This window comes from Salmo trutta, unplaced genomic scaffold (genome assembly GCF_901001165.1).
Source record: "Salmo trutta unplaced genomic scaffold, fSalTru1.1, whole genome shotgun sequence".
Lineage (NCBI taxonomy): Eukaryota > Metazoa > Chordata > Actinopteri > Salmoniformes > Salmonidae > Salmo > Salmo trutta.
The window spans coordinates 50,441-74,740 of NW_021822565.1; the positions used below are offsets into that span (position 1 = coordinate 50,441).

The following is a 24,300-nucleotide window of genomic DNA, read 5'->3' on the forward strand; positions in this document are numbered from 1 at the left end:
TGTATATCTAGATTATATCCCTAAATGTAGTTCTTCTTCTCTGTATACCCAGATTATATCCCTAAATGTAGTTCTTTTTCTCTGTATCCCTAGATTATATCCCTAAATGTAGTTCTTTTTCTCTGTGTACCTAGATTATATCCCTAAATGTAGTTCTTCTTCTCTGTATACCTAGATTATATCCCTAAATGTAGGTCTTCTTCTCTGTATCCCTAGATTATATCCCTAAATGTAGCTCTTCTTCTCTGTATACCTAGATTATATCCCTAAATGTAGCTCTTCTTCTCTGTCTACCCAGATTATATCCCTAAATGTAGTTATTCTCTGTGTACCCAGATTATATCCCTAAATGTAGTTATTCTCTGTGTACCCAGATTATATCCCTAAATGTAGTTCTTCTTCTCTGTGTACCCAGATTATATCCCTAAATGTAGGTCTTCTTCTCTGTGTACCCAGATTATATCCCTAAATGTAGGTCTTCTTCTCTGTGTACCTATGTCATTCCGTACCCAGATTATATCCCTAAATGTAGGTATTCTCTGTGTACCCAGATTATATCCCTAAATGTAGTTCTTCTTTTCTGTGTACCCAGATTATATCCCTAAATGTAGGTCTTCTTCTCTGTGTACCCAGATTATATCCCTAAATGTAGGTCTTCTTCTCTGTGTACCTATGTCATTCCGTACCCAGATTATATCCCTAAATGTAGTTATTCTCTGTGTACCCAGATTATATCCCTAAATGTAGCTCTTCTTCTCTGTATACCTAGATTATATCCCTAAATGTAGTTCTTCTTCTCTGTGTACCCAGATTATATCCCTAAATGTAGTTCTTCTTTGTATACCCAGATTATATCACTAAATGTAGGTCATCTTCTCTGTGTACCCAGATTATATCACTAAATGTAGGTCATCTTCTCTGTGTACCTATGTCATTCCGTACCCAGATTATATCACTAAATGTAGGTCATCTTCTCTGTGTACCTATGTCATTCCGTACCCAGATTATATCCCTAAATGTAGTTCTTCTCTGTACACCCAGATTATATCCCTAAAAAAAGGTCTTCTTCTCTGTGTACCCAGATTATATCCCTAAATGAAGGTCTTCTTCTCTGTGTACCCAGATTATATCCCTAAATGAAGGTCTTCTTCTCTGTGTACCCAGATTATATCCCTAATTGTAGTTATCTTCCTATAATCTTCAACAATTTGTTATAGAACACACAAAGCATTTACGAACAAGTTTTTCAACTTTAGAAAACAAAAAGTATAGTAAGAGTGTAGTATTCTGCATGAGTAGTAAGATTCTATGTCATTCCATACAGAGGATAGACAGACTCCATAGACCTGCTCGTTTAAAACCCATTCAGATTCTATGTCATTCCATACAGAGGATAGACAGACTCCTTACACCTGCTCGTTTAAAAACCATTCAGAGACGATTACTCTGTAGCTCAAATCACTCTCCGTCATCACTGGTTAGGATAATGGTATCATCTTCATTTAGTCCATCACATACCTACAGTATCTAACATAGAAACAGAGTCCTTATTGTTATAGACAATCTCTAACCTACAGTATCTAACATAGAAACAGATTCCTTATTGTTATAGACAATCTCTAACCTACAGTATCTAACATAGAAACAGAGTCCTTATTGTTATAGACGATCTCTAACCTACAGTATCTAACATAGAAACAGATTCCTTATTGTTATATATTTTTAGCAGGTCAGGAGCCAATCTGTAGCGAGCACTGAGACAGAACATTGCAGTTGGAGCTTATGCCATGATGAGAGACCTTCCACTTCCTATTGGGTGTCAGTCGGGAGTGTTTGTGAGGACGTAGAGGGTTTGACGATGGGGCACGTTGGCCTTACATTCAGCTGGTGAGAGGGACGTTGCATTGCCATCGGAGGAGATGAAGACGGGGGGTCTCCTCAGCAGAAGTAGATCTCTCCGTCTATAGGAGGCTCTAGGTGCTGCGTATCTACGGAGACAGAGAAACAGACTTCCAATCAATCCACTGTTGTTTTTACACACCCCTTGTACAGTCTTCACATTTTGCTGCACAACAAAAAATGTAAATAATAATTTGATTAAAACATTTGATTAAATTGGACTATATTTTCAAGTATTGTGTTGGCAGCATCATGTTATGGGTATGCTTGTCATCGGAAAGGACTGGGGAGTTTGTCAGGATCAGAAAAATAAGAAGGGAGCAGTCTTCTGAAACCTAACTCTGGGATAGAGTTGCTGAGCGTTCCTGATGGGTCCAGTCTCAGTCCTGCTTTAAATTTGAATGAAAATCAGGGACAATGTCTGAATATTGCTATCCATCAATCGACTCCCAAATAAATGTACTGAGCTTGAGTAATAATGACAAAAACGATGTATAAATGTTGCTTTAAGAGTAGCGCACAGATGGAGGAATCGTATTCAAATTGTTGCCAATGGTGATCACACCAAGTCATAACTCTCGGTGTGAAGACATACGCAATAAAGACAAGAGCTTTTTTTATGTGTAATTAATTTGGGAAACCCTCAGATCCCAGCCACAGGACATAAAGATATGGCACTGTAGTAGAGTTGCCCAGGCAACAGACCCAACAACCAATAACTGGACTGGATTGTGGTCTCAACACCATTTTAACTGTAGTGTAGTTATACCTGGTGACTGTCCTCCCTGTCTCAACACTGTAGTGTAGTTATACCTGGTGACTGTCCTCCCTGTCTCAACACTGTAGTTATACCTGGTGACTGTCCTCCCTGTCTCAACACTGTAGTTATACCTGCTGACTGTCCTCCCTGTCTCATCACTGTAGTTATACCTGCTGACTGTCCTCCCTGTCTCAACACTGTAGTGTAGTTACACCTGGTGACTGTCCTCCCTGTCTCAACACTGTAGTTATACCTGCTGACTGTCCTCCCTGTCTCAACACTGTAGTTATACCTGGTGACTGTCCTCCCTGTCTCAACACTGTAGTTATACCTGCTGACTGTCCTCCCTGTCTCAACACTGTAGTGTAGTTATACCTGGTGACTGTCCTCCCTGTCTCAACACTGTAGTGTAGTTATACCTGGTGACTGTCCTCCCTGTCTCAACACTGTAGTTATACCTGGTGACTGTCCTCCCTGTCTCAACACTGTAGTTATACCTGCTGACTGTCCTCCCTGTCTCAACACTGTAGTTATACCTGCTGACTGTCCTCCCTGTCTCAACACTGTAGTTATACCTGGTGACTGTCCTCCCTGTCTCAACACTGTAGTTATACCTGCTGACTGTCCTCCCTGTCTCAACACTGTAGTGTAGTTATACCTGGTGACTGTCCTCCCTGTCTCAACACTGTAGTGTAGTTATACCTGGTGACTGTCCTCCCTGTCTCAACACTGTAGTTATACCTGGTGACTGTCCTCCCTGTCTCAACACTGTAGTTATACCTGCTGACTGTCCTCCCTGTCTCAACACTGTAGTTATACCTGCTGACTGTCCTCCCTGTCTCAACACTGTAGTTATACCTGGTGACTGTCCTCCCTGTCTCAACACTGTAGTTATACCTGGTGACTGTCCTCCCTGTCCTCCCTGTCTCAACACTGTAGTTATACCTGCTGACTGTCCTCCCTGTCTCAACACTGTAGTGTAGTTATACCTGGTGACTGTCCTCCCTGTCTCAACACTGTAGTGTAGTTATACCTGGTGACTGTCCTCCCTGTCGCAACACTGTAGTTATACCTGGAGACAGGGAGGACAGTCACAACACTGTAGTTATACCTGCTGACTGTCCTCCCTGTCTCAACACTGTAGTTATACCTGGTGACTGTCCTCCCTGTCTCAACACTGTAGTGTAGTTATACCTGGTGACTGTCCTCCCTGTCGCAACACTGTAGTTATACCTGGTGACTGTCCTCCCTGTCTCAACACTGTAGTTATACCTGCTGACTGTCCTCCCTGTCTCAACACTGTAGTTATACCTGGTGACTGTCCTCCCTGTCTCAACACTGTAGTGTAGTTATACCTGGTGACTGTCCTCCCTGTCTCAACACTGTAGTTATACCTGGTGACTGTCCTCCCTGTCTCAACACTGTAGTGTAGTTATACCTGGTGACTGTCCTCCCTGTCTCATCACTGTAGTGTAGTTATACCTGCTGACTGTCCTCCCTGTCTCAACACTGTAGTGTAGTAATACCTGCTGACTGCGTATCCTGTTCCTTCTTGTCCTTCTTGTCCTTACTCCTGTCTTTAGCCAGTTGCAGCAGTCTGTTCGGTATCTGATTCTGACTGTCTCCACTAGGGGCCTTTAGTGCCGGGGCCTCAGAGAAAGGGTTTAGGCTCTTCCCTTTTGACGAGGTCAGGGAGTCTTTCCTGGGAGAGGAGGAGAGCTCAGTGGGGTCCGTTGGATCTTTCTCCAGGGAGGTAGAGGAGGAGAAGTGTGGGGAGTCGTCTGAGGAGGAGGAGGGAGTTCTCTGTATCCACCTCTGTTGAAGATGACAGGAGGAGGGGTTATGAATATGATATTATATTAAACATTATTATGATGTTGTCTGTGTCGGTACAGCCACCGGGTTTCTTCACGCATCGTGCCAACAGAAACAGACATCTCCCTGGTAAGAAGAAGGGCGGGGATGTATGTTTAATGATTAACGACTCATGGTGTAATCATAACAACATACAGGAACTCAAATCCTTTTGTTCACCTGACCTAGAATTCCAAACAATCGAATGTCGACCACATTATCTCCCGAGAGAATTCTCTTCGATCATAGTCACAGCCGTGTATATCACCCCCAAGCAGATACCTCGACGGCCCTCAAGGAAATTCGCTGGAAACTAAACTGAAGACCATATTTCCTGAGGCTGCATTTATTGTAGCTGGAGATTTTAACAAAGCTAATTTGAGAACAAGGCTACCTAAATTCTACCATCACACTGACTGTAGCGCGCGGGCAATACACTGGACCGCTGCTACACTAACTTCCACGACACATACAAGGTCCTCCCCCGCCCTCCCTTCGGCAAATTCAACCACGACTCCATCTTGCTCCTACCGTCCTATAGGCAGAAACTCAAACAGGATGTACCCGTGACTACAACCATTCAATGCTGGTCTGACCAATGGGAATCCACGCTTCAAGATTTTGGGGCAGCAGGTAGCCTAGTGGTTAGAGCGTTGGGCCAGTAACCAAAAGGTTGCTAGATCGAATCCCCGAGCTGAAAAGGTAAAAATCTGTTGTTCTGCCCCTGAACAAAGCAGTTAACCTACTGTTCCTAGGCCGTCATTGTAAATAAGAATTTGTTTCTTATCTGACTTGCCTAGTTAACTTCTTAGGGCTAGGCCCCTTTTTTCTCCATTTCCTGTCTGAATGACGTGCCCAAAGTAAACTGAATGTAGCTCAGGCCCTGAAGCCAGGATATGCATATAATTGGAACCATTCGAAATAAAACACTTTGAAGTTTGTAGAAATGTTAAAACAATGTAGGAGAATATAACACAAAAGATATGGAAGGAAAAAATCTAAAGAAAAAGTATAGACAATACATTATAAATATAATAAAGATAGCATTACATATGTAGTACAGTATAGATAATATATTATAAAAATGATATTATAGATATTATAGTATAGATAATATAGATCGTATAGTCAGTATTGATAATATATTATAAAAATGATATTTATTATAGTATAGATTATATAATAAATTATTAATATAACAGATTTTATAGTACAGATATTATAGTAATATATAATATAGATAGTTTAGATAATATATTATAAATATGATATTACAGTACAGATATTATAGTACAAATATTATATAGTGTAGTATAGATAAGATATTACTAATATGACAGATATCATAGTACAGATAGTGTAGAATAAAGTTGATGGATATAAAAGTATAGCTAGTATAGTGTAGATAATATAGATAGTATGGTATATATAATATAGATAGTATGGTATAGATAGATAATATATTCTAAATATAACAGATCGTATAGTATAGATAATATAGATAGTATGGTATAGATAGATAATATATTATAAATATGATAGATAATATAGTATAGATATTATAGTATTGATAGTATAGTACATATAATATACTATAAATATGATACAATACTATAGTATAGATAATATGGTACATATAGTATAGATAGTATGGTATAGATAATACATTAGAAATATGATAGATATTATAGTATAGATATTATATGGATTTTATAGTATGGATAGTATAGTTAGATACAACATTAGAAATATGATAGATATTATAGTATAGATATAATATGGATTTTATAGTATGGATAGTATAGTTAGATACAACATTATAAATATGATACGATAATATAGTATAGATATTTTAGTATAGATAGTTAGTTTCAAATAAATATCCTAGATATTCTATTATAGATATTATAGCATCTTACCTTAGCCATTCTCATATGTTCTACCCTCTCCATTTCTCTGTGTATGTTTTCTCTGTCTCGGTCCAGTTTCCTCTGAGCGTCTCTCAGTCTCTCTAGATCTATCAGATAGTCCTTCTTCTTCCTCTGTAGCGCCACCCTCTCCGTATCTAACTCCCTGCTCTTCCTCCCGGTCTCCTCTTCCTGTACCAGGAGCTGCACCTCCCTGTCCGTCAACTGCTGCTCCCGCACCTCCCACTCCCTCTCCCTCCTTCTCTTCTCCTGGTCGTGCGTGGCCTGCTGGCGCTGCAGCGTGGCCATCTCCTGCCTGTGTTTCTCCAGGCTGCGTTGTTTCTCCTGCTCGATCAGGGAGTTGTGGCGGGAGGAGGGCCTGGAGGAAGAGGAGGAGGAGGAGAAGGAGGTGAGGCGTTCGGGGCGGTTGGTGAGAGCCTGGCGCTGATCCTCAATGAAGCTGTCCTGCTGGACCACCACTGCCTGCAGGGACACAGAGACAGATATACCACTGTCTGCAGGGACACAGAGACAGATATACCACTGCCTGCGGGGACACAGAGACAGATATACCACTGCCTGCGGGGACACAGAGACAGATATACCACTGCCTGCGGGGACACAGAGACAGATATACCACTGCCTGCGGGGACACAGAGACAGATATACCACTGCGGGGACACAGAGACAGATATACCAGGGACACAGAGACAGATATACCACTGTCTGCAGGGACACAGAGACAGATATACCACTGTCTGCAGGGACACAGAGACAGATATACCACTGTCTGTGGGACACAGAGACAGATATTCCACTGTCTGCAGGGACACAGAGACAGATATTCCACTGTCTGCAGGGACACAGAGACAGATATACCACTGTCTGTAGGGACACAGAGACAGATATACCACTGTCTGTATGGACACAGAGACAGATACACTGCATATAAACCCATTCAGTTTCCTCTGGTTAAGTACAATACAGCCAAGTCATCAGGAGAGAGGACAGGTGTGGACACTGACCTGCAGGGTGCTGAGCAGGTCATGGAGATGGATCACACTATGGAGCACCTGCTGGAAGACAACAGAGATGGATCACACTATGGAGGGTTGGAGGAACCTCCTAGAAGATAACAGAGATGGATCACACTATGAAGGGTTGGAGGAACCTCCTAGAAGATAACAGAGATATTTATATTCTGGTGTGTATATTTATATTCTGGTGTGTATATTTATATTCTGGTGTGTATATTTATGTTCTGGGGTGTACATTTATGTTCTGGGGTGTATATTCATGTTCTGGGGTCTGGGGTGTATATTTATGTTCTGGGTTCTGGGGTGTATATTTATGTTCTGGGGTGTATGTTTATGTTCTGGGTTCTGGGGTGTATGTTTATGTTCTGGGGTCTGGGGTGTATATTTATGTTCTGGGGTCTGGGGTGTATATTTATGTTCTGGGGTGTATGTTTATGTTCTGGGGTCTGGGGTGTATATTTATGTTCTGGGGTCTGGGGTGTATATTTATGTTCTGGGTCTGGGGTGTATATTTATGTTCTGGGGTCTGGGGTGAATATTTATGTTCTGGGGTCTGGGGTGAATATTTATGTTCTGGGGTCTATATTTATGTTCTGGGGTCTGTATATTTATGTTCCTGGTTGTATATTTATGTTCTTGGGTCTGGGGTGTATATTTATGCTCTGGGTCTGGGGTTCTGGGGTGTATATTTATGTTCTGGGGTCTGGATTTTTATGTTCTGGGGTCTGGGGGGTGTATATTTATGTTCTGGGGTCTGGGGGGTGTATATTTATGTTCTGGGGTCTGGGGGGGTGTATATTTATGTTCTGGGGTCTGGGGGGTGTATATTTATGTTCTGGGTTCTGAGGTGTACATTTATGTTCTGGGGTCTGGGGGTGTATATTTATGTTCTGGGGTCTCTGGGGTGTATATTTATGTTCTGGGGTCTCTGGGGTGTATATTTCTGTTCTGGGGTCTAGGGGGGGTGTATATTTCTGTTCTGGGGTCTGGGGGGGGTGTATATTTCTGTTCTGGGGGGTGTATATTTCTGTTCTGGGGTCTGGGGTGTATATTTCTGTTCTGGGAACTGGGGTGTATATTTATGTTCTGGGGTCTGGGGTGTATATTTATGTTCTGGGGTGTATATTTATGTTCTGGGTCTGGGGTGTATATTTATGTTCTGGGGTCTGGGGTGTATATTTATGTTCTGGGTCTGGGGTGTATATTTATGTTCTTGGGTCTGGTGTGTATATTTATGTTCTTGGGTCTGGGGTGTATATTTATGTTCTGGGTCTGGGGTGTATTTTTATGTTCTGGGGTCTGGGGTGTATATTTATGTTCTGGGGTCTGGGGTGTATATTTATGTTTGGGGTGTATATTTGGGGGTCTGGGGTTTATATTTGGGGGTCTGGGGTGTATGTTTATGTGGTTGTCTGGACAGATATCTTTCTTACCTCAGTGTTCCTCTTCAGTAACAGCATCATGGTAGGATTCTCCCCCTGACAACACAAAGTTCCAGCATTACTGAACACAGGAGAGGATTGTGTGTGTGTGTGTGTGTGTGTATTGGAGCAATCCCATCATTATATTAGGTCCCATTATTACACCACTAACGTCCTGTGGTATTATAGATAATGTACTGTGTTATTCAGGGTTCTGTATTGGATATAGATATTGTACTGTGTTATTCAGGGTTCTGTATTAGATATAGATAATGTACTGTGTTATTAAGGGTTCTGTATTGGATATAGATATTGTACTGTGTTATTCAGGGTTCTGTATTGGATATAGATATTGTACTGTGTTATTCAGGGTTCTGTATTAGATATAGATAATGTACTGTGTTATTCAGGGTTCTGTATTAGATATAGATAATGTACTGTGTTATTCAGGGTTCTGTATTAGATATAGATAATGTACTGTGTTATTAAGGGTTCTGTATTGGATATAGATAATGTACTGTGTTATTAAGGGTTCTGTATTGGATATAGATAATGTACTGTGTTATTAAGGGTTCTGTATTGGATATAGATATTGTACTGTGCTATTCAGGGTTCTGTATTAGATATAGATAATGTACTGTGTTATTCAGGGTTCTGTATTAGATATAGATAATGTACTGTGTTATTAAGGGTTCTGTATTGGGTATAGATAATGTACTGTGTTATTAAGGGCTCTGTATTAGATATAGATTATGTACTGTGTTATTCAGGGTTCTGTATTAGATATAGATAATGTACTGTATTATTAAGGGTTCTGTATTAGATATAGATTATGTACTGTGTTATTAAGGGTTCTGTGTTAGATATGGGCTCGGCAGGAAGAGACCCATGGCTAATTCATAGCAGAGACAGATTAATGCATCCAACTGTTCATGTACAATACTTCACTTCGATGTACAGAACTGTAACGACACAACCACTTCCTGGTCAGCCACATTGCCTCAGAGCCTCATCCGCACGCACGCACAAATATATACTGTCAGATATAGCTTGGTATATATTGAACCTCCAGCTGGTATACTGTCAGATATAGCTTGGTATATATTGAACCTCCAGCTGGTATAGTGTCAGATATAGCTTGGTATGTATTGAACCTCCAGCTGGTATAGTGTCAGATATAGCTTGGTATATATTGAACCTCCAGCTGGTATACTGTCAGATATAGCTTGGTATGTATTGAACCTCCAGCTGGTATAGTGTCAGATATAGCTTGGTATATATTGAACCTCCAGCTGGTACACTGTCAGATATAGCTTGGTATATATTGAACCTCCAGCTGGTATAGTGTCAGATATAGCTTGGTATATATTGAACCTCCAGCTGGTATAGTGTCAGATATAGCTTGGTATATATTGAACCTCCAGCTGGTATACTGTCAGATATAGCTTGGTATGTATTGAACCTCCAGCTGGTATACTGTCAGATATAGCTTGGTATATATTGAACCTCCAGCTGGTACACTGTCAGATATAGCTTGGTATATATTGAACCTCCAGCTGGTATACTGTCAGATATAGCTTGGTATATATTGAACCTCCAGCTGGTATAGTGTCAGATATAGCTTGGTATATATTGAACCTCCAGCTGGTATACTGTCAGATATAGCTTGGTATATATTGAACCTCCAGCTGGTATACTGTCAGATATAGCTTGGTATATATTGAACCTCCAGCTGGTATACTGTCAGATATAGCTTGGTGCATTGTGGGTAACCTTCTTCAGTACACCGTCTGACTCTGTCCTGCGAAGGTCTGCTCTGTCCTCTCCATCTTCTTTGTCCCCATCTATACAACACAAGACACTCATCAGATATGTACAAGACATGTAGCACGGCATTAAAACCCAGTCACACAAAACACCAAGGCTTGAGAATGAGGTCAAACCAAAGCTGGAGAATGAGGTCAAACCAAGGCTTGAGAATGAGGTGAAACCAAGGCTTGAGAATGAGGTCAAACCACGGCTTGAGAATGAGGTGAAACCAAGGCTTGAGAATGAGGTGAAACCACGGCTTGAGAATGAGGTCAAACCACGGCTTGAGAATGAGGTCAAACCACGGCTTGAGAATGAGGTCAAACCAAGGCTTGAGAATGAGGTCAAACCAAGGCTTGAGAATGAGGTCAAACCAAAGCTTGAGAATGAGGTCAAACCAAAGCTTGAGAATGAGGTCAAACCAAGGCTTGAGAATGAGGTCAAACGACGGCTTGAGAATGAGGTCAAACCAAAGCTGGAGAATGAGGTCAAACTGATCAAAAGGAAGCTCTTAGTTAAAGGGATCCATCTTTAAATCTTAAACTCCATTATTGACATGATAAACAAGGAGGCCCACCTGAGGCTCTCAAGGCTTCTCAACCCTTAATGATAATGAACACTTATTACGTATTTCTGACAGGGAGGTGTCTTACTCTTAGAGATGTCTATCTGGTGAGAGTCAAATCCTCCGAAGGTCTCAGCCCTGCGAAGGAGACATACAGGGCCCGGGCCCACCACTCCTCCTCCTCCTCCTCCTCTTCCTGTCTCTGGGACACACACCACCTGCTGCCCCCCCATCATTCCTCCCAGAGTACCGTTCACCAGCGCCTGCAACGTCTCCACTGTGTGTGTGTGTGTGTGAGTGAGTGATTGAGTGAGATATAAGGGGGAGAGAGAAAGTGCAGAAGAGCAGAGAGAGAATTTCACTAACCAAATGAAAATAACTGTGTTACTGACCATACTGTACCATAGATAATAACACTTTCTAATCTTTGCACCAATATATTCTAATCTAAATCAAACATTCATTACAATCAACCTTCCCAGTACGCCCTTACATCAGAGGAGAACATCTGATAGATTCAGAAGACAGTGAAAGTTAATGCGGCATTGGAAGCCACTGTTAGGTCTAACACACCATGTCTACAGTCTGTCTTCCACCCCTGGTTCCCATTAGATGGGGCTGCTGTTACGTTCACGGTGAGAGACTAGTCCGTCTACTAACCTTCCTGTAGTGCTCCCTTGATGATGGGTTCTCCTTTAGGTACGTCCTCAGAGCCCGCTCCGCTCCCAGCCCTGAACAGCCCCTTGGCCCTGGTGACCTGGCTGGGGCCTTGGCCCTGCTCTTTTCCTGTTCCTGGGGGGGTTCCAGGGCTCCTGACGTCACACATCTCCCTAAACACGGCCATCTTCTCCTCCAGCACACACATGATCTGCTCATCCTTCTTCCTCAGCATCTCTGGAAGGGGAGATGAGGTATTGTTAGGTGTTGATGAGTGTATCCTTCACAGAATTATCTCTGGAAGGGGAGATGAGGTATTGTTAGGTGTTGATGAGTGTTGCCTTCACAGAATCATCTCTGGAAGGGGAGATGAGGTATTGATGAGTGTATCCTTCACAGAGCATCTCTGGAAGGGAGATGAGGTATTGTTAGGTGTTGAGTGTACCCTTCACAGAAGCATCTCTGGAAGGGGAGATGAGGTATTGTTAAGTGTTGATGAGTGTATCCTTCACAGAATCATCCATGTTTTATAGAATATACGTCGTCTCTAACCCACATCGTCTCCATCTCATCCGATGGCTATAAAACTGCTGTGGCTATGATTGTAGCTAACATTGATATATACTGTAGTTAGGTATTTGAACAGAATTTAAATAAATAAATGTCCTCTCTTTGGTATTTCTACCAGCATGTTAAATGTGTAACTAGAGGGAGAAAAAAACCTCCAGATCACTCCACACAGAGACGCAGATAAAGCTCTTCCTCGTCCTCCATCTGACCATAACTCTATCCTTCCTGCTTACAAGCAAGAACTCAAAACAGAAGTAGCAGTGACGCGCTCAGTACAGAAGTGATCCGACGAAGCGGACGCTAAGCTACAGGACTGTTTCGCTAGCACAGACTGGAATATATGTCGCCGGGATTCATCCGATAACATTGAGGAGTTTTACCACATCAGTTACTGTTTTTTTATGAATAAGTGCATCGAAGACGTCATCCCCACAGTGACCGTGCGTGCGTATCCCAACCAGAAGCCATGGATTAAAAGGCAACATCCGCACTGAGCTAAAGGCTTGAGCTGCCGATTTCAAGGAGCGGGACACCGATCCAGATCCTTATAAGAAATCCAGCTACAACATCCGACAGTCAAAATGTCAATACAGGACTAAGATCGAATCCTACTAGATGCAGCAGGGTTAATCAAACTGTCATGGATTACAAAGGGAAACCCAGCCTGAGCTGCCCAGTGACGCAAGCCTACCGGACCCTTCAATGTTGTGATGAGAAAATCCTGGCGAAATGCATATTACAAAGAAAGAAAAAATGTTTTACGAGATATTATTGTTCATCTTGATCAGACAGGTTTTTTACACGGATGATACATTGGAGATAATATAATTACTTGAACCATTAGAACATTACGAAACATCAAAGATAACTGGCCTGGTCTTCATTGCAGATTTTGAAAAGGTGTTTGATAAAGAACGACTAGAATTTATATAAAAATGCCTGAATTACTTTAATTTTGGTGAATCTCTTACACAATGGGTTAAAGTTATGTATAGCAACCACAGGTGTAAAATAGTAAATAATGGCTACTTCTTTTAAGAGGAGTAAAACAGGGCTGTCCGCTGTCTCCATAAGTATTTACTATGGCCATTGAAATGCTGGCTATTAAAATTAGATCCATCAAGAAAATCAAGGGGTTAGAAATCCAGGAGTTAAAGAGAGACCATTGAGTTCTTGGTCACCTCCCTGACCAAGGTCCTTCTCCCCCGATTGCTCAGTTTTGCCAGGCGGCCAGCTCTAGGAAGAGTCTTGGTGGTTTCAAACTTTTTCCATTTAAGAATGATGGAGGGACCTTCAATGTTGCAGACATTTTCTGGTACCCTTCCCCAGATATGTGACTCGACATAATCCTGTCTCGGTGCTCTACGGACATTTCCTTCGACCTCATGTCTTGGTTTTTGCTCTGACATGCACTGTCAACTGAGGGACTTTATATAGACAGGTGTGTGCCTTTCCAAATCATGTCCAATCATTTGAATTTACCACAGGTGGACTCCAATCAAGCTGTAGAAACATGTCAAGTATGATCAATGGAAACAGGATTCACCTGAGCTCAATTTCAAGTCTCATAGCAAAGGGTCTGAATATTTATGTAAATAAGGTATCTGTTTTTTTATACATTTGCAAACATTTATAAAAGCCTGTTTTTGCTTTGTCATTACGGGGTATTGGGATGTCATTATCACGGGGTATTGGGATGTCATTATCACGGGGTATTGGGATGTCATTATCACGGGGTATTGGGATGTCATTATCACGGGGTATTGGGATGTCATTATCACGGGGTATTGTGTGTAGATTGATCAGGGAAAAAATGAATTTATACATTTTAGCATCAGTAAAATAATTAGGAGAAAGTCAAGGGGTCTGAATACTTTGCAAATAGATTTTGACAGCTGAGCCATACAGGTTGCAAAATAAATGGGAAGAGATTTCCCGATGTACCGATTCCATGGCACATGGTGAATGCACTGACAAAAAACAACACTTTCAGTTATTGAATTTAAATTATGATACAACATTTCTGTGTGCTAGGTAGGTAGGTGTTGTCTAGGAAGCATGTGACTTAGTCTCCACCTGTTGTCTAGGAAGCAGGTCACTGTTAGTCTCCACCTGTTGTCTAGGAAGCATGTGACTGTTAGTCTCAACCTGTTGTCTAGGAAGCAGGTCACTGTTAGTCTCCACCTGTTGTCCAGGAAGCACGTCACTGTTAGTCTCCACCTGTTGTCCAGGAAGCACGTCACTGTTAGTCTCCACCTGTTGTCTAGGAAGCACGTCACTGTTAGTCTCCACCTGTTGTCTAGGAAGCATGTCACTGTTAGTCTCCACCTGTTGTCTAGGAAGCATGTCACTGTTAGTCTCCAACTGTTGTCTAGGAAGCATGTGACAGATAACATTTGATTTGAACGCCTCTCCAAGGGAGTCTCCTCACCTCTCATCTCCTTAGCTTTGGTCTCCAGCAGTCTCTTATCTTCCTCCTCTGTTTCACTGGTGTTCTCCTCTTCCTCATCTTTCTCTCTGTAAAGCGACATCATTAGTACAAACCAGAGTCATGATTACAACTCCCATTTCCAGCCATTCACGTGTCCTTTTAGTATCGTACAGAAGCCTGTTTACAGCGCTAGAGTCTCCTCTCTACCGCTGAGAAAGCCAAGGGTAGAGTAGCCTACTAGAGTCTCCTCTTTACCGCTGAGAAAGCCAAGGGTAGAGTAGCCTACTAGAGTCTCCTCTCTACTGCTGGGAAAGCCTAGGGTAGAGGAGCCTACTAGAGTCTCCTCTCTACCGCTGAGAAAGCCTAGGGTAGAGTAGCCTACGGTGGCAGCCTGTTTCCAGGGCTAGAGTCTCCCCTCTACTGCTGAGAAAGCCTAGGGTAGAGTAGCCTACTAGAGTCTCCTCTCTACCGCTGAGAAAGCTTAGGGTAGAGGAGCCTACGGGGCCAGAGTCTCCTCTCTACTGCTGAGAAAGCCTAGGGTAGAGGAGCCTACGGTGGCAGCCTGACCGTGAGGTGATGAAGCCAGACAGAGAACAGTCAATACTCCAATAGAGCATTACAACATCCTGTACGTCCCTCCATCCCTAGGTACAGAACGGTAGCAAATCCTCTCTCTCTCTCTCCCCCCTCTCTCTCTCTATGTCTCTCTCCCCTCTGTCTCTCTCTCCGACCCTCTGTCTCTCTAATCTCTATCACTCTTCCCTCTGTCTCTCTCTCCCACCCTCTCTCACTCCCCTCTCTCTCTCTCCCACCTTCTCTGTCTCCCACCCTCTCTCACTCCCCTCTGTTTCTCTCCCCTCTCTCTCTTGGTCCATGGTTCAGACCTACATGGACTGCATGGCATCCTGTATGATTTGCATCCAGTTGTTGCGTTCCTCCTTGGTAGCAGTGTGGACCTCCACCATCTCTGGTTTCTCCATCCCTGCTGTTATCAGGAAGAGACCCCTCTCCTCGTTAGCCACCTCTCTAACGATCAGCTTCTGGAGGGAGAGGACCGTGGAGCGCTGGTCCTACGGGGGGAGGGGGAGAGAGGGAGGGATGATTAAAGGATGGGTTAAAGGTAGGAAGAGGGGAGAGTCACAAGAACAGAGGGAGAGAGAGAAGAGAGGGAGAAAGAGAGGTGGGAGAGAGAGAGGGGAGAGAGAAGAGAGGGAGAAAGAGAGGTGGGAGAGAGAGAGGGGAGAGTGAGGTGGAGAAAGAGAAAGAGAGAGAAAGAGGTGGGAGAGAGAGAAGAAGAGAGGGAGAAAGAGGTGGGAGAGAGCGAGGGGAGAGAGGTGAGACATGGAGAGAGAGAGATAATGAGAGAGAGAGGGGGGGAGAGAGAGGGATAGAGGGGAGAAAGAGAGCAAGGGAAGAAATAGATGACAGAGAGAGAGAGAGAGAGAGAGAGAGAGAGAGAGAGAGAGAGAAAGAGATGTGGGAGAGAGAGAGAAGAAGAGAGGGAGAAAGAGAAAGAGGTGGGAGAGAGCGAGGGGAGAGAGCGAGGGGAGAGAGGTGAGACATGGAGAGAGAGAGAGATAATGAGAGAGAGAGGGGGGAGAGAGAGAGAGGGATAGAGGGGAGAAAGAGAGCAAGGGAAGAAATAGATGACAGAGAGAGAGAGAAGGATAGGGGAGAGAGAGAGAGAAAGAGAGAGAGGGATAGAGGGGAGAAAGAAGAAGAGAGAGAGAGAGAGAAGAAGACAGAGAATATACAAGAAAGATGAAGGGAGGGAAAGGGGCGAGGCAGAATGAGAGAGGGAGATGGAAAGGGAGCGAGAGAGAGAGAGATTAAGCCTTATATGAGTCTGCATTAGATCATCCACCTCGACATGCAGCTCAGTGTCCATATCAGAATCACCTCTCTGGGCGTCAATATTGCTTAGTCATTGAGCTATTTAAAGAGTTATATGCAAATCAAAGTTTATTTGTCACGTTCACAGAATAGAGCAGGTGTACAATGAAATGTTTACTTGCAAGCTCTTCCTCAACAATGCAGTATTCAATGTAGGTTCACTTGAGTTGCTCAAACAAATGTTAGTTACCACAGCCTCAAAGTCACACCATCTGGACTTGTCCCCGTGCTGGTGTGCTGTGTGTTGTTACTTGGCTACCTGACAAACTTTTCGTTTTTACTTTTAATAACCATTTAATCAAAAAAAAATCTGCATTTAACACGTTTACCAACGTCGTTTTTTTTCTTTGCTAGACTTTTTTCATTCAACTTTTCCCCCCCCGGATGCTTTACATGTTTCTCCAGGACCTCCACCAGCCGACGCTAAGTAGTAACAATAACACACAGCCATTTAATTACAGTCACTGTTCTCATAATATACAGGAGAACTATCGCCTTATGGTGAGGATAGACGTGTTGCAAGCCCAGCTTCAGATGCAATCGTTATGTAAGGGTGATTTCAGTGTAGGGAAGGATGAAACAGCGTCTGTGCCACCAGTAAGTACAGATAGTAATGTTAGTATAAATCCCCCTCGCACGGTCCCCGCAGCCGGACAACTTTCTCATGGCTTCTGGAGGGAAACGCTGTAGGAATGCTCAACCGGTGTCGCTCATTCAGCCGACAGAAACTTTCAACCGGTTCTCCCCGTTAAGCAACGAGTCTGAGACCGAGCCATCTCAGGTCTCTCCTCCTCCCGTTACGGGGTCTGAGGCCGATCCTTCTCAGGTCTCTCCTCCTCCCGTTACGGGGTCTGAGGCCGAGCCTTCTCAGGTCTCTCCTCCACCCGTTACGGGGTCAGAGGCCGAGCCTTCTCAGGCCTCTACTCCTCCCGTTACGGGGTCTGAGACCGAGCCTTCTCAGGTCTCTCCTCCACCCGTTACGGGGTCTGAGGCCGAGCCTTCTCAGGTCCCTCCTCCTCCCGTTACGGGGTCAGAGGCCGAGCCTTCTCTGGTCTCTCCTCCACCCGTTACGGGGTCAGAGGCCGAGCCTTCTCTGGGCTCTACTCCACCCGTTACGGGGTCAGAGGCCGAGCCTTCTCAGGGCTCTACTCCTCCCGTTACGGGGTCAGAGGCCGATCCTTCTCTGTCTCTACTCCTCCCGTTACGGGGTCAGAGGCCGATCCTTCTCTGGTCTTTAATCCTCCCGTTATGGGGTCAGAGGCCGAGCCGTTCTGTTAAGAAGGTAGAAACTAGGGCCTGTAGGACCTGCCTTGTTGATAGTGTTGTTAAGAAGGTAGAAACTAGGGCCTGTAGGACCTGCCTTGTTGATAGTGTTGTTAAGAAGGTAGAAACTAGGGCCTGTAGGACCTGCCTTGTTGATAGTGTTGAGCGTTTTACTATCATTCTTTGTAATTTATCTTTGTTTCATGGTGTGGTACTTCTTTTTGTTTAGTTTATTCACATGAGTTCTCAATTTGCAGTATGTTTGCCAATTGGTTGTACAGCCAGACTTATTTGCCGTTTAAGACCGACCGCAAAATTTGAAATTGTGTTTTTTACTTTGGATAAAAGCAGAGACACAGACCTACGTACAAAACAGTATATCATACACTGCATTTGGGGAACAATGGGAAAGACAGACAGACTACATGACAGGGAACAGTATTCACCATCTACAGACAGACTACACGACAGGGAACATTATAGGGACAGGAAACTAACAGTTTGACCATCCAACAGTACCCACTTCCACTGCCACTATGAATAGACCCATTTTATTACTACTGAGTGGAATAGACCCATTATTATTACTACAGAGTGGAATAGACCCATTATTATTACAGAGTGGAATAGACCCATTATTATTATTACTACAGAGTGGAATAGACCCATTATTATTATTATTATTATTATTACAGAGTGGAATAGACCCATTATTATTATTATTATTATTACAGAGTGGAATAGACCCATTATTATTATTATTACAGAGTGGAATAGACCCATTATTATTATTATTATTATTATTATTATTATTATTATTATTATTATTACAGAGTGGAATAGACCCATTATTATTATTATTATTACTATTACAGAGTGGAATAGACCCATTATTATTATTATTATTATTATTATTATTACAGAGTGGAATAGACCCATTATTATTATTATTATTACAGAGTGGAATAAACCCATTATTATTATTATTATTATTACAGAGTGGAATAGACCCATTATTATTATTATTATTATTACAGAGTGGAATAGACCCATTATTATTATTATTATTATTATTATTATTATTATTATTATTATTATTATTATTATTACAGAGTGGAATAGACCCATTATTATTACAGAGTGGAATAGACCCATTATTATTATTATTATTACAGAGTGGAATAGACCCATTATTATTATTATTATTATTATTATTATTATTACAGAGTGGAATAGACCCATTATTATTATTATTATTATTACAGAGTGGAATAGACCCATTATTATTATTATTATTATTACAGAGTGGAATAGACCCATTATTATTACTACTGAGTGGAATAGACCCATTATTATTATTACAGAGTGGAATAGACCCATTATTATTATTACAGAGTGGAATAGACCCATTATTATTATTACAGAGTGGAATAGACCCATTATTATTATTATTATTATTACAGAGTGGAATAGACCCATTATTATTATTATTACTACAGAGTGGAATAGACCCATTATTATTACTACAGAGTGGAATAGACCCATTATTATTACTACAGAGTGGAATAGACCCATTATTATTACTACAGAGTGGAATAGACCCATTATTATTACTACAGAGTGGAATAGACCCATTATTATTACTACAGAGTGGAATAGACCCATTATTATTACTACAGAGTGGAATAGACCCATTATTATTACTACTGAGTGGAATAGACCCATTATTATTATTGAGTGGTCGGATCAACCAATCACACACCAGAGATGTAATGATGTTTTTCTGATGACTGTAAGTTAGTCTGGATAAGAGCGTCTGCTAAATGACTCAAATGTAAAAATTGACTAACATGCCAAAGAGCCAAAGAGATATTTACATATTTCTGGTCTGAACCAATCACCTACCAGAGAGGCAAAGACATATTTCTGGTCTTTCTCCTGCAGGAAGACGACGATATCAGAGAGAAGCATGGCCGTTACGTCTGGAGAGAGAGGAGAAAGTCCAGAGGTTATAGAGGTCAGGGTCAGATATCAGAGAGAGGAGAAAGACCAGAGGTTAAAGGTCAGGGTTAGATATCAGAGAGAGAGAGAGGAGAAAGACCAGAGGTTAAAGGTCAGGGTTAGATATCAGAGAGAGAGAGAGAGGAGAAAGACCAGAGGTTAAAGGTCAGGGTTAGATATCAGAGAGAGAGAGAGAGGAGAAAGACCAGAGGTTAAAGGTCAGGGTTAGATATCAGAGAGAGAGAGAGAGGAGAAAGACCAGAGGTTAAAGGTCAGGGTTAGATATCAGAGAGAGAGAGAGAGGAGAAAGACCAGAGGTTAAAGGTCAGGGTTAGATATCAGAGAGAGAGAGAGAGAGGAGAAAGACCAGAGGTTAAAGGTCAGGGTTAGATATCAGAGAGAGAGAGAGGAGAAAGACCAGAGGTCAGAGGTCAGGGTTAGATATCAGAGAGAGAGGAGAAAGACCAGAGGTTATAGAGGTCAGGGTTAGATATCAGAGAGAGGAGAAAGACCAGAGGTTAAAGGTCAGGGAAAATACACTTTAAAAGTTGCAAATTAAAGCCGTTCAAAGGAACGGCAATGCAAATTCCTTATTGCAGTGGCTATCACGCAGAAAGAGAGAGCTTAAGATACCATTTAAATAAATGGATACTCGATTACGAGAGTCAGAAAATGAGAAAACAGATTGGTGTTTTTCTTTGTGTTCCACACAGCGGAGAACAACAGAAGGTCTGACTGTAGGGACAGAAGGAGATCGGTTGGTGTCCTCCTCACCCTTGAGTCTCCCCTGTGAGTTCTTCAGCTGCAGAGGTCCATCATACAGCAATCTTCTCCCTCTGAGCAGGTCCTCTCTAGCAAACATCTGACCGCTCTTCATCCTCGTAATGGACTTGCTGTCTGTCCGGCCGTAGATGTCCTTCAGCCTCCTCTTCTTCTCATGCTCGTTCACCTAGCAACACGACAATTATTACCATAGGTCAGTTCACCTAGCAACACAACAATTATTACCATAGGTCAGTTCACCTAGCAACACGACAATTATTACCATAGGTCAGTTCACCTAGCAACACAACAATTATTACCATAGGTCAGTTCACCTAGCAACACGACAATTATTACCATAGGTTATGTCTCCTAGCAACACGACAATTGTTACCATAGGTCAGTGTACCTAGCAACACGACAATTATTACCATAGGTCATTTCACCTAGCAACACGACAATTATTACCATAGGTCAGTTCACCTAGCAACACGACAATTATTACCATAGGTCAGTTTTCCGAATATATGATCATATTTCAGTTTACCTTTTAATAATATATTATTATCATATGTAAACTATTATATTATTATTTTGTATTATTATACTACCTTGTTGTCCACTGATGTGATGACCTTCTTGACCTGGTATAGAGCATCACTCAGGTCCTCATGGTCCTCCTCATTCTCTGTGGGGAGGGGAGGGTCCACACACACACACACACACACACACACACAAGGGTAACGTCATTCTAGGTGAAGCTCCCCCATATGGTCAGTATAACAGACAATCTTCTCCTCCTTTCATTGCAACTGGCAGGAAAACTCACACACACTTAAAGCACCGCTAAGAAGGACTGAGTCCCAAATAGCACCCTATTCCAAATATATAGTGCACTACATTTCACCAGGGCCAAGTTTTCACACCCCTTGCCTTAGTCCACATTTTATTGTTACACCCTGAATTAAAAAATGATTAATTAAGATTTATTTTTTTTATCACTGGCCTACACACAATACCCCATAATGTCAAATTTGAATCATGTTTTTTAGAAATGAATTAAACATAAAGCTGAAATGAATTAAGTCAATAAGTATTCAATCCCTTTGTTGTGGTAATAAATGTATTATCAAGTCACATAATAAGTGTCATGGACTCACTCTGTGTGCAGTAAGAGTGTTTTTCATGTTTTTAGAATGACTACCTCATCTCTGTACTCCACACATCATATTATCTATAAGGTCCCTCAGTCGAGAAGTGAATTTCAAACACAGATTCAACCACAAAGACCAGGGAGAATTTCCAATGCCTTGTGAAGAACGACACCTATTGGTAGATGGGTAACAATCTAAAAGCAGAAATTGAATATCCCTTTGAGCATGGTGAAGTTATTAATTACTCTTTAGATGGTGTATAAATACACCCAGTCACTACAAAGATACAGGCATCCTTCCTAACAGAGTTGCTGGAGAGGAAGGAAACTGCTCAGGGATTTCACCATGAGGCTAAAAAGTTAAAGTGTAGTGGTTGTGATAGGAGAAAACTGAGGATGGATCAACAACATTGTAGTTACTCCACAATACTAACCTAAACACATATTTTTTGCAACAAGGCACTTCAGTAATAGTGCAAAAAATGTGGCAAAGAACTGAACTTTTTGTCTTGAATACAAAATGTTATGTTTGGGGCAAATCCAACACATCACTGAGTACCACTTCATATTTTCAATCATAGTGGTGGCTGCATCACGTTATGGCTATGCTTGTCATCGGCAAGGACTACAGGAAGTCCAGGATCCAGTTGCAGAGGGAGATGTTGAAATTGGAGTGGGTCCTGGGTGTCCGGAATGATGAAGTTGTGTGTGCCTTGACCAGTGTCTGTGTGCATGTGTGTGTGTGTGTGTCTGTCTGTGTGTGTATACAGAGACCACCTCATCTGTCCAGCAGAGGGCAGGACAGAGCTGGGGGCAGTGTGTGTGTGTGTGTGTGTGTGTGTGTGTGTGTGTGTGAGCAGAGAGCAGGACAGAGCTGGGGGGGGCAGCAGACAAACCTTTGGTGTGCTGTAGTATTCTCTGCATCAGGACGGGGTACTTGGTGATCCTCTGGGTGACTAACAGAATGCACTCTGGGATTCCTAACCTCCGGACGATACTGCTGCTCATCTTCCTCTTGAAAAAGGACACGTAACAGGAAGACAGAATGATGTAACAGGAAGACAGAATGGATTAGATGGAACAGAATGACGTAACAGGAAGACAGAATGGATTAGATGGAACAGAATGACGTAACAGTCAGATGACTAGATACAGAGATGATGTGATATATTGTTTGAGGTGATGTCTAAGGATAATGGATGCTGTAAATGAGTGGTGGACGGTAAGCGCTTACCCTGATGAAGGCCTGGAAGCGTTTGTCTTTGGAGTGCAGCTCCTTGTAGATGTTTACGGCCTCGTTGTGGCGGCTGCAGAACTTCCCGTAAACTCTCTTCATGATTTCTGCGTTGGACCCTGAGAACTGGAAAAACAGAAACGGGTATGATATTTGTTACGTTTCCCAAGTTCCTGTGTTGTGTGTGTGTGTGTGTGTGTGTGTTTTTCAGGAAATGGCTTCCCTGGATTCCAAGCAGCTGATTGGTCAGCCCCATTGCTAATTGGTGCTCTGACCCCGCCCTCTCGTTAGGAGATACAGCTGTTTCCAATGACCGACTCCTTCTGCAGATTTAAAAGCCAGTGTTCCCTTTGTTAGGAAGGGTGAGAGTCTTGGATGTGCTGTGTTTGGTTGGTATAAGTATTTTGTAGCCAGTCCTGCAGAGGTATGTGTTTGCTATAGGACTTAGTGTTTTTGGTTTATTTAAATTGTTCACTTTACGTTGGTAATTATTCTGTTTTTGTTCCCGGGGGAAGGCACCTTGGGAGTGTTTAGGCAAGAGGCCTGTGGACATACATATACCTGTAGTACGTACTGTCGTACGTACACTAGGTAAGACCTGGGCGGACCAACTCCTGTATTTTAGTTATTGCGCCAGGTGGTGCTAAAGTAGGTAAGTAGTAGGCAGGTACGGTAGGAGAGGGGGCTCTGATATTTAGTGGTATAGGTAAACAGTGGGTAGGCAGGTACGGTAGGAGAGGGGGCTCTTTAACTTTAACTTTCTATGCTTTGGTTCCGTCCAGCCCCTTTTCCCCAAATTACCGTGTGAAGGAATAAATTCCCTGTAATGCAAATATTCTCTGCCTCCGTCATCATTACCTCCACCTACAGTCCCATACCTCTATACCTCCACCTACAGTCCCATACCTCTATACCTCCACCTACAGACCCATACCTCTATACCTCCACCTGCAGTCCCATACCTCTATACCTCCACCTACAGTCCCATACCTCTATACCTCCACCTACAGTCCCATACCTCTATACCTCCACCTACAGTCCCATACCTCTATACCTCCACCTACAGTCACATACCTCTATACCT

The 24,300-nt window shown here is 42.5% G+C and overlaps 1 protein-coding gene across 2 annotated transcripts in view; it reads right to left on the minus strand.

Annotated features, from left to right (window-relative positions):
* Window positions 1-1,230: 1,230 nt before the first annotated feature.
* Window positions 1,231-24,300, minus strand: part of LOC115182687 (A-kinase anchor protein 13) — a 68,628-nt gene continuing 45,558 nt past the window's right edge. For both annotated transcript variants that reach the window (XM_029744185.1, XM_029744186.1), the window contains 15 exons: window positions 23,217-23,342; window positions 22,879-22,996; window positions 21,441-21,517; window positions 20,842-21,016; window positions 19,972-20,048; window positions 15,799-15,980; window positions 14,911-14,996; window positions 11,913-12,146; window positions 11,341-11,529; window positions 10,652-10,722; window positions 8,891-8,935; window positions 7,446-7,496; window positions 6,433-6,903; window positions 4,186-4,474; window positions 1,231-1,988 (listed from right to left, as the gene is read on the minus strand). In XM_029744185.1, coding sequence (XP_029600045.1) covers window positions 1,939-1,988; window positions 4,186-4,474; window positions 6,433-6,903; window positions 7,446-7,496; window positions 8,891-8,935; window positions 10,652-10,722; window positions 11,341-11,529; window positions 11,913-12,146; window positions 14,911-14,996; window positions 15,799-15,980; window positions 19,972-20,048; window positions 20,842-21,016; window positions 21,441-21,517; window positions 22,879-22,996; window positions 23,217-23,342 — 2,241 coding nt within the window. In that variant the 3' untranslated portion in view covers window positions 1,231-1,938. The remainder of the gene's footprint in view (window positions 1,989-4,185; window positions 4,475-6,432; window positions 6,904-7,445; window positions 7,497-8,890; window positions 8,936-10,651; window positions 10,723-11,340; window positions 11,530-11,912; window positions 12,147-14,910; window positions 14,997-15,798; window positions 15,981-19,971; window positions 20,049-20,841; window positions 21,017-21,440; window positions 21,518-22,878; window positions 22,997-23,216; window positions 23,343-24,300) is intronic.